The sequence below is a fragment of the Arvicola amphibius genome, chromosome 4 (assembly GCF_903992535.2).
Source record: "Arvicola amphibius chromosome 4, mArvAmp1.2, whole genome shotgun sequence".
In the NCBI taxonomy this organism is placed as follows: Eukaryota; Metazoa; Chordata; class Mammalia; order Rodentia; family Cricetidae; genus Arvicola; species Arvicola amphibius.
The window spans coordinates 78,335,409-78,346,542 of NC_052050.1; the positions used below are offsets into that span (position 1 = coordinate 78,335,409).

Consider the following 11,134-nt stretch of genomic DNA (forward strand, 5'->3'; position numbering starts at 1 on the left):
GTTTTTCAGCTTTATTTAAGATTTTGGTTTTGTTTGCTTCTTTGTTTGAGATAAAGTATCACTGTATAACTCAGGCTGGCTGAAAGCTCATTATGCAGCCTAGGCTGTTAGGCAGGCTTTAAAATAGCCAATTGTCCTTCCTCATTCTGGGCCTGTAGAGAAGTTCCATAATATATTAAAAAATAATAAATTCATTTAAAAATATAAAATGACTTTATTGGAAAGAACTCACAAACGCAACATCACACACCTAGGGGAAGGTAGCCAACCCCTCAAACACACTCTTGCATAGACTTGCCTCCACAATTGTTCCATTGGAGTAGCTATTCAGAATCAGTGGGGTATTTTGCCTTAGGTTTTGCATTATCACTATTAATTACATATTTGTACACTTATTTACCACAAAAGTGGAAAAAAAAGTACAAGAAAAGCAGAAACCAGGAAAAAATAGCAGTATGTGCTCTATGGTCTATGAGACATTTGACTACATTCCATCCTTTTTCCTCTCTTAATATTACTCCTTCTTAGACTAAATGCCATATTATGTCTACACTCGTTTTTAAAACTCAATTGTTTCATAATATTCTTCTTGGACTTTAAAGTATTGGCGTTCATTTATGAATGTATCTCTCCAATGTTAGTGACTCCAGTGTTAGCCCATTTGCACTCAGGCGGTGTGCTAGTGGCTGACTGAGAGTGGAGGGAAGAGGCACAGTTTAGGGATCCACGCAGGTAAAAAATCAAATGACAGCACTGACAGCATCAGCACCCAAATGAAAGCGCAATCATGAGTGAAAGCAACTGCTAAAAAACGACTGTATGATTCAGTGAAATCATGAGGCAATATCTCATTGAGGGAAAGGAACTATAATTTTGAGCACAATATAACTTTATGAGTGTCAGTCACCTAGATATTTCCCAGTGGTTTGTATATATATAGAAATAATAAGGGGCAATCGTTACAGAATGTGCAATACAAGGCAATCAAACAAGGCTTTGTACATAAAGGATATTTCCCCACTCGCACCAAAGAAGACCTTATACATTGTTGCTACATATGGAAGGCAAGAACCAGAGTCATCTCAAAGATGAAATACTTTTAAGACTCAAAATTAGTTCTTTCTCTCTGATAATATCATTTCCGCCAGAAGGTTTAGGCTCCAGTTCAGGCTGGGTTGTATTTTACAATTTCGTTTTTTGGGTTTTTCCCAGGTAGTTAGAAAAGAGCTCTCAATTTAGCCCTCAAGTCAACTCTGAAATTGTGTGTGCAAGAGAGTTGAATGTGTGCATATTGCCCATACTTCATGGTGTTTGATGAGATTTCCCACAGCTCCATCTTTCTCTTCCAGGAGACTATGTGGTCATGTCTGTGTACTTTGATCTGAGCAGAAGAATGGGGTATTTTACTATCCAGACCTACATCCCCTGCACACTCATTGTGGTTCTATCCTGGGTGTCCTTTTGGATCAATAAGGATGCTGTTCCTGCCAGAACATCTTTAGGTGAGACGTACTTCTAGGTGCTCTGTTCTATCAAGATAAGTACCTGAGAAAAATCACTCCTTATTTCTCCTTTTAAGTGGGTTCACTCAGAATTCAAAAGCTAAATGAAAATTCATTTTTTTATTATTTTAATGAAAGTCAATATGATTATTTTTATTTACTGTATTTAAGGGTTACTAATTCTATAGTTTTATTTTCTTTAATTGGCTCAGTGTTTCTTTAGTACAATTAAATAATACATATAACTAAATATAAAATTCAAACAAAAACTTAATTTCAAGAGAATTTTGATTTTGTGTCCCCCTCTGCTCTTTAGTCATCTCCACACGTATTCATGAGTGCTGACTGCATTTATCCTTTATCAGTCATTTGCTCAGTGATGTTATGATGTTATATAAGAGTCTGAAATCTGCCAGGTGAAAAATTTAAGATTTTGGGAAACGGAAGTACAGTAAATCAAGCACTGTTGTTTTCTAGAATCAACTGTTATCCCTTTCCTAGCACACCACTCCTGGCTAATGCCACACGATTCATTACTGTGATGATATTTAACAAAATTGACTCCAGAAGAGCCATCTAAATGATTAATAAGTGGGAAACACTTATCGACAAATCTAGGGAACACTATTGTTTTATTATCAATTGTAATTTAATCAAAATTTTAGATGTGGTGATACCTTGTTAGATTTTTATAGTTTTGTATATATGGAAGGAGAATTCCACAAACCAAAGCAAAGCTACCGACTCACAAGAACATTACAGTCTCCATCCACAGAATGAATGATCTTTCTATGTGAAACTTATTCATTGGCTATGTGCAACCTGGTACTACATGTCTTGCTAACCCCGTGGTGGGGAAAGCAACATCAGAACACGGGTGTTGAAGTTCAGTGATCTCTATTTCCAGCCATACATACAACAGAGATGTGCAGTAAACCTCAGTGTCTCTAACCCATAGTTTCATCATGTGCAAAACAGGTACCATTCCTGTTTCCTAACTCGAAGAGTTTGCTGGGCTAAAGTAACATATTCTATGCAAAGAACATTAGGCAGAGGAAAGCCTCAAAAATGATAGAGACTCTTAACATTTCTGATAAAATGATCTGTACCAGGTTATTAAACTGAGGGCAGACGTGATGACTGGGAGAAAGAGAACATTTGCATATCTGTCCTCTTCCAAACCCAATTTAGGTTCCCATCTGTTTCAAAATGAAGTTATTTTGATTTTTCTGATATAGGCAGTACTTTGTGTTACAAATCCTATTCAACAATTCAAATATCCTGTCTAATGCCACATACTGAAACAAACTCCAAGTACGTTAAGCCTAACACTGCAGAGTGTTCCCTGTGAGCATGTCACCATCTCCCAGGGGAAACTGTGGATGTGTTGCTTATCTCTGGCAAAGAGCTTCCAACATGTTACTGCATCAGTAACTATTCTGTTAATTTCTATGTTTATGACAAAATGCTCTGAAAAATTCCAGTGTACCATCTTCCCAAAGTTATTTTAAGGAAAACATTTTAGTCTTTCCTTGTGAAGGCTGGATTCCTTTTACCAATATATCATCTATTACCACGTGACTGATTCATTGCAACCACTCAATGATAAGTGTTCTCTAACAAGAAGCCATTTGAAAAGAAAGAGATGAAGGTGGGTTGACAGAAGGCCCTTGCTAAGACAGGAAACAGGTTCTGCTTTCATCATGTATAAATCAGGGATGCTCAGTGTTCCTGGTGTGTTATTGCATGTCGCAACTCTCACAGAAAGAACCATCACAGAGTTATCACAGGAGAAAGTTGCAATGATTATCACACTTCAGAGCTGAGTTAAGCATGCAAATATCCTGAGAGTTAAGTAATAGTCCCAAAGTCACACAGTCAATTGGCAACAGACATGTACCCTGGAAAATTAGACATAGTATGAGGACTTGCTGAGTTCTAGTTATCATCAAAATACAGAAGCCAAACTGAGCATACATCTATCTTAACATTGTTGTCAGCGCTCTCGATCAGTGCTTCTAAAACAACAACACATTAATATCACTGAGAATACTTGGGAAGCACAGGAAACTTATTCCCACCCATAGACAGAGTTTTCTTTGGGCTGCCAGCTCACAACAAAATGACAAGAAGACTTATTATTCATTATGAATGCTTGGTCTATAGCTTAGACTTGTCCCACTAGCTCTCATAAGTTAAATTAAAGAATTTCTTTTCTATTTATTTTATTAAGAATTTTTCAATATACTCTTTTCTCATTTTACCTAGCTACTATCCTCATGCTCTCTTCCTCCTTTCCTCATTTTTACTCACCTATGTGTTGCCATATGACTTGTGGCTTTCACCTGTTCTGCAAGTCTCTCTCTCTCTCTCTCTCTCTCTCTCTCTCTCTCTCTCTCTCTCTCTCTCTCTCTCTCTCTCTCTCTCTTCTCTCTCTCTCTCTCTCTGTGTGTGTGTGTGTGTGTCTGGCTGGTGACCTGGTTTTCTTCTGTCCAGAAGTCTCTGCTATAACTGCTGCCTAGCTAGTAACCATTTAACTTCTTTATTAAACCAATCATAGTAACACATCTTAAATCGCAGTGTAAAGGAATATCCCACAACACCACCTCATGGGGGTGATTATTTCATTTACCTTGTTCCCATCCCACATTTGGGCTCTTGTTTTATTTAATCCCAAGTGAGTCAAGTATCCAGTCGCTTTTCAGAACATTACTGTATATTTGTGAAGTTCCATGATCTTTTCAGGCATCTGTAGTCAAAATTTAAATGAGACTACCTTGAACACCTACAGATTTTGCACTTCTTGTCACAGAACAGATTCAGCTGACATGTAAGATGGCAGAGCCACTGACAATACTCAGAAAAAAATCGGTTTCTTTCTGAGGACATATTTCTGGAGCTTGTAACCCATGAACGTGGTTTGGTACACAGCTGGTAACGGGTGAAAGTTAATCGTGTTCTGGTGAGAGTGGGTGCACAGCAAGATGAAAGCAGAGGCTGGTGTTTTTCACTCAATATTCTGAGGTGAGACAGCATCCCTAAGATCCTCACTTCATGCCAGGATGGGAGTAATCAGTAAAGCTGTGCTTCTCATTCCTCTTGCCAAGGTAGAGATATTTAACTTCAGTAGGTAAAACTGGGATTCAAGAGTACATCAAGTTATCATGTTGGTAATTCACGTAAAACCCTAACTTCCCTACTTCCTAATGTCATAGTTTTTCTTTGTTCTGTGGCCCCTGGAAGCACCCTGGAAATATGATGAAGCAGTTCCTCAAGATATACATTGCATAGCTGTGATGAACATTCTTGTGTCCTAAGTATTGTCTCACTTTTGCGAGATCACTATTTAAGTAATGTGTCTAAATTTGTTTTTTTTTTAATTTAATTGTCACATGTCAGATCTTCTAAAATGAACTCATTCGTGGTCTCTACCAAAAATAGCTACATTTTCACATTTTCAAAGTTCAAGTGTAGCTTCGGGCCTGAATGTGACAATGAAGGCCCGGTTTCCAATCCAGTGTTTCACATTCTCTCTAAAAATATAAGATGCAATTAGGTACAATCAAGAAGTTCTATTTGAATTAATGTGTACCCAACCTAATTAGTTTCTTTTAGCTTAGGAAGTAGATCATCTCCAAAATAACACAAATATCTAGCCATACTTGGCACTTTGTTTGGTGTCAGTTCCCTATGTTAGTCAGTTTTTCATCTGTGTAGCAAGTATATAAAGTAAATAAATGTGAATGGAAGACAGATTTACTTTGGTTCAAAGTTTCAAAGGTTTTGGGATATGGTCACTTGGTCTTGCTATTCTGAACTATGGGATATCATGGTTGAAGTTCATAAAGAAAGATTCTGTTTATGTCATAGATGTGAGCTAGGGAGAGGGAGTGGGACCAGCATCTTAATACCTCTTCATATGTGCACCTAAAATATCCTAACTTCCACTCCTGTAACTAAATGTTGCACCGTGTCCCCAAGTGTCAAGCTGAGGACTGTTGGCACATGAACCCTTGAATGACAGTCCAAATCTTCAACGCAATAACTTCTACATTCATTAGTACATTATTTAATGTTCACAAAGATATCTAACATGTCCCACTATTTTCCATGCTGAACTTTAAGCCTAACACTATCTAAACAAATAAGATTGATTTCCTCTCTAATAACTGGTTGTGGAGGCTCCCAGAACTGCATAACTTCCTAACTCAGGGTGATTCAAAATTTACTAGCTTCCTGGGGTTTTATTCTATTTTCCTGTATTTACAAATACATATGGAAATTAAAAAGGTAATCCAGTGTAAAGCAGTTGTTGTCAGGATGCACACATTTTTATTACATCTCTATCCATACTAGCCTGGAGAGAATATCATTCTTCTTGTGCTCTGGGTGGTAGGATAACATATTTGAGGTAGTTATTTTCTTTGTGAAAATCTTAGTTAGATAGTGTCACTTACACATGAACCCCTCTCTCCTATTGAGTAATTTTTAATGGTTTTCCCCCTATTGAAGAAAACAATGCCCTATACTACATGTATAATGCATGATTAAGACAACTTCTATTTCACCAACATGCCCTTGATCTCCTTCTTTCTCTGCAGATGGCCGGCATCCTAAATTTTCATAAATAGACATCATTGGCTTTCCTCAGAGTCTACCCTCGTTTTATTAACAGCCAAAAAGCAGATTTCACTTTACCTTTGAAGCTTCAATTTCAGCTTGGTTGTCTATAAAGTCCTCCTATGTGAACTCCATCTAAAGAGGTTTTCTCCATCCCTGCCTTTTTCCATGGCATCTATCAGAAATTCAAATTAGGATGCTGTTTCCTAACTTCATTCATACCGCTTCTTCTCAGTAAAATACAAAGCACCAAGAACCCTATCTATTAAATTTCTCATTATGTACTCGATGCTATCCAGGATAATTTATCCCTAAAAGATAGACAGTATTTTAGATAGAGTGAATTAATTCTAGTTTTGAAGTTACCTGGGACTGTTGAATAGAAGCGATATTTTCAGAATGGCGTCCCAGATTGTCACCTTGCTGATGACATCATGTGATCTCCTTTCCTGTGCTTCTCCAAAGGTATCACTACTGTCTTGACCATGACCACTCTCAGCACCATAGCCCGGAAATCTCTGCCTAAGGTCTCCTATGTCACGGCAATGGATCTCTTTGTATCTGTTTGCTTCATCTTTGTGTTTTCTGCTCTGGTGGAATATGGCACCCTGCATTATTTTGTCAGCAATCGGAAACCAAGCAAGGACAAAGACAAAAAGAAGAAAAACCCTGTATGTATTATTTCCCATCAGAACAACTGAACTCTTAGAAAAGGTCATCGGGTTTGGTTTGGGTTTGGACTGGTGAGCTTACTTGCATGCTCAGCACTTCGAAACAAGAGAGAATAAGTGAGGTTTTGACCATAATATAAAGACTTATTTATGGTTATTAGTTAGGTCAGAGTTACAAGATACTCTAAGGCACACACTTTATGCAAATATAATTGTCCATTTTCTTCCATATGGGGGATTAAAGCAATGTCTAGGAATACATTCATGTGTGAGTTATTATTCTACGGGTCATTGACTTTCATCTTACTACCTTTTTAGTTAAAAGACACACCAAAGTGATTGTAAACATCAGTTTCTTCTACTAGTTTACCAGTCATACTAATTTGTAAATAACTTACTGTGTGTGTGTGTATGTGTATGTATGCACATGTGTAGGTGTGTGCGTGTGTTTATATGCATACAAGCATTTTTCTACTAGAAGGTCTCTTCTCATTGCATACTTAGCTGTATCTTTTTAAAAAATGGTTTAATATTTTGTGAGCAAGTTAATTAGCCTTCCTTCCTTTGCTTTTTCATATCAAATAATATGGTTATATCAAAACCAAGGTCAAATAAGACTGATACAAAAGATAAATATTATTATGAAGAGCAACAAATCAAGAAAATATTTTAAAAATTATAAAAAATATAAAATAAGGGTTCTTTATCTTGGTGGATAGGATAGAAGTTGATACTGATTGTACACTTGACAACCTGACTTTTTATTTTTGGTGACTGCTTGATTTGGAAACAGGTAAGATCATATATACTTGTACTAAACCATAAAAGAAGAGAATGGGGTATACATATGAATAAGCAAAGCTCTTATCTTTTATGGTGAATGTTGAGGACAGCATATAGATACCATTTACCCACTTGGGTCTGGTGTCTGGGTTAAAGAAGCCCCCTGGAAAGTGAAAATATATTTCCTTTTGAGAGGATGGCAAAAGTAATGACACTATCCTCCTGGACTGACACCCTGCCCTGGTTTTCTGCTCTGAGAGGCAAGAGCAGCATCACAGTGGCTACCAATCTTGATGTGACTGAACTGTGAGATGACTAGAGAACTCTAGCTGGATCTGACTCATACCCCTGATATACCTCCAGAAATACCGAAGACATTTTACAAGTGACACATGTTTGTTTAAAAGTAAGACTTCATGGAAGGTAAATAACATAGCATCACCATTCTTACTGGTTAAGGAATATAGGAAATTTGCCTTTTTTCAATGTCCCAAATATTTATTGTACTGTGTGTGGTCCTCCTTTTCCCTGTCTGTTCTTACGTCTCTACCTTTCCATTTTTCCTATTCTTGTTTGAATTTTCTTGCTCTAAATTTTGTTTTTCTACTTAATCCATCTCCTTCATTTCCTAATTCATTCTCCCTCAGATAAGATGGCTGTACTGATACTCATCTATGTTGAAGATGGGAGGCAGGCTTTTAGGAGAAGCCTGACATCCTTTACAAAGCTCCTCTGGCTTTCCTTATCACTTCAGTGTAGAAATTGATACAGAGACAGAAATTGTTGGATTCCTTAACTCAGGTCCATGGCAATAGAAGAAGAAAAATTTCAGACAGACAAGAAGAGAGACCAGAACATACAAGTAAATGTAATTCCTTGAGAGTCTTATGCACTTTTTCCTTTTAAGCCAATTTGTTTACTTATCAAAACTAGGTAGTTGTCTAGGTGGTGAAGGTCTAAGAAGCTGAAAATGTATTTCCTTGTTTATTGTGCCCTTCTCTCCTTGTCAGGACTCACACATGAGGTCCTCTTTAATGGCAATCACACAATTCATACTATTTTTCTACAGGCAAAGTTTTCATTAGGATATATCCTTAACAACATTGACCTTCACAGTCATGTACTTGTGGGTTAATTTGCTAAAGATTTGATCACCAATCACAAAATGTCATTTTCTAACTTTAGACATGCTAATTGTACCAACCTCAGAGCCCACCTTCTGTGTTTAGGCTTTCAGTTCATTTTACTTACTGCGTTTTCAAAATGTATTTTTAATTTGTCTTATTTTGTTTCTCTTTCTCTTTTTATTCCTTTTCCTTCTTCCTATTAAAAAAATGCATTCTCTTTTCTGTCTACAAATCCAAAGCTTCTTCGGATGTTTTCCTTCAAGGTATAATGTTTTGGAATGGAATTTTCACTGCATGCCACTGCTAAATTAACTATTAATGCTTTACATGGTGCTTTATTTTTTATGAGTAAACATTTAAGTAGTCTACTAGATGATGACACACTCAGGTGGAGAACATTCTATAGCTCTCTTGAATTGATTCAGCGACTAGACACTATTTGTGTAGGTTTTGATTCTACACTCAGTTCAAAACTACAAGGCCAGTAGTAATCACAGGTAACAGGGCTTCTTCAATAATCCCAAAGCCCAAATGGACTGTGCAAAGTAAATACATTTCACTGTCTATAATTTAAATATATATGAAGTATATATACTTTTAAAGCTAAAATTTGACTCTGTAAACACTAATTAAAATGATGTTTTAAAACACATTTTATGCTGGGCAGTGATGGCACATGCCTTTACTCTTAGCACTTGGGAGGCAGATACAGGCAGATCTTTGTGAGTTGGAGGCCAGCTTGGTCTACAAGAGCTAGTTTCAAGACAGCTAGGACTGTTACACAAAGAAACCCTGTTTCAAAAACCAAAAAAGGCAAACAAACAAAGAAAAACCAAACCATGTTTTATCTCTATCTACTTGAGAATTTTATATTAATAATACTGTGTTTACAAGACTTTAAATGAAAATCTTCTTCCTTTTCTGCCAGTGTGATCAACAGGTCTATTGGCTCTGCGAAATATTGAAATGAGATTTTTAATCTCTCTAATAACTAATTTAGAAACTGTGGTTTATATTTGTACACTCTAAAAGTAAGCCTCAAGTCTTGGTTTAATTTTATTATTGGTCAAACATTGAGTATTAGATTAAAGTCAATAACTGCAGTCCATCTTGGTAAGAAATACTTGACAAGTAATGACATTCTTTTTGAATTCTCAATCTCATTCGATGTATGTAAACAACGATAACAGTTTTACACTTGAAGATGGTGAGTGTTAGACAAACTGCATTATCTTAATATATAAATTAAATCTTTGTGGTATCAAGTCAATGATATTCTTTATTTTTTCCATGCATATTAGGATTATTAGTAGTAGTATGATGGGTTCCTACTTGCTTATAAGTTAGCATGATGTGCAATTTGATTTGAAAAACCAATGCATTTTTATTTCTCTATTTTACTCACTTGCAGTACCATTAACCAGCTTCATGTAACCAGCTTCACGTCTAATAATTAGTGGAATGATTTTCCATGTAGTTTGATTTAAATATTTATACTTTGAGTTCTTATGGTGTTCAATATTCTTGCTGTAGCTATTAGCTTGGTGGTATTATTTCCAGCTGCACCGCTTAAGCTCAAAGTCTGAAACCTGCAACCGTGCTTTCTTTCTAAGTTCTATTTTGCCATCGTACTTCACGATGCCATAAGCAATTCCTTGAGTACTCATTTTCAGATTCATCATCTCATTGGTGACATGGTGGAGGAACTGTGTAGCCTACATTCAGTGTTTCTGACTTGGGTCTCTCTCCTTTACCTACCTTGTCTCAGGCCCCTACCATTGATATCCGTCCCAGATCAGCAACCATCCAAATGAACAATGCCACACATCTTCAAGAGAGGGACGAAGAATATGGCTATGAGTGTCTGGATGGCAAGGACTGTGCCAGTTTCTTCTGCTGTTTTGAAGACTGCCGAACAGGAGCCTGGAGACATGGGAGGATACATATTCGCATTGCCAAAATGGACTCCTATGCTCGGATCTTCTTTCCCACTGCCTTCTGTTTGTTCAATCTGGTTTACTGGGTCTCTTATCTTTATCTGTGAGAAGGTATGGGTTTAATGAATAGGGGTCTTATTCACTGAATCTCATGGAAAGAAAATGTCCTTTCTAAATCCAGAAATAATCCCTTATGTGGTCATTGAATTTGTTTTTCTGTCTCAACCTAGTAATACGTATACTGTCGTACTATCTGTGCCAACTCTCCTTTGGTTATTGTAATTTGAACTTCGGTGTGCACTGTCTTTCAAACCTGCAAGGCAAAGTAAGGGTAGAACAAGGACTGTTACACCGAGCATGCTATCTTTGAGCAACAGCAATAGGAACAATGAAAGCCTTGAGTGTTTAAAGTGGTGGCTTCAGTCTTTGATTCCCCCATGGTGTAGTACAAAAGGGGCAAAGCTACATGCTGTGTTCACTTGGGGTCAAGTTGT

General features: G+C 36.9%; 1 protein-coding gene across 1 annotated transcript in view; it reads left to right on the top strand.

The window, feature by feature from the left end:
* Positions 1-10,747, top strand: part of Gabrg2 (gamma-aminobutyric acid type A receptor subunit gamma2) — an 81,405-nt gene extending 70,658 nt beyond the window's left edge. Inside the window, 4 exon segments of the mRNA XM_038326974.1 lie at positions 1,350-1,502; positions 6,588-6,793; positions 8,943-8,966; positions 10,472-10,747. Of these exon segments, the coding sequence (XP_038182902.1) occupies positions 1,350-1,502; positions 6,588-6,793; positions 8,943-8,966; positions 10,472-10,747 (659 nt within the window).
* The last annotated feature ends 387 nt before the right edge of the window (positions 10,748-11,134 follow it).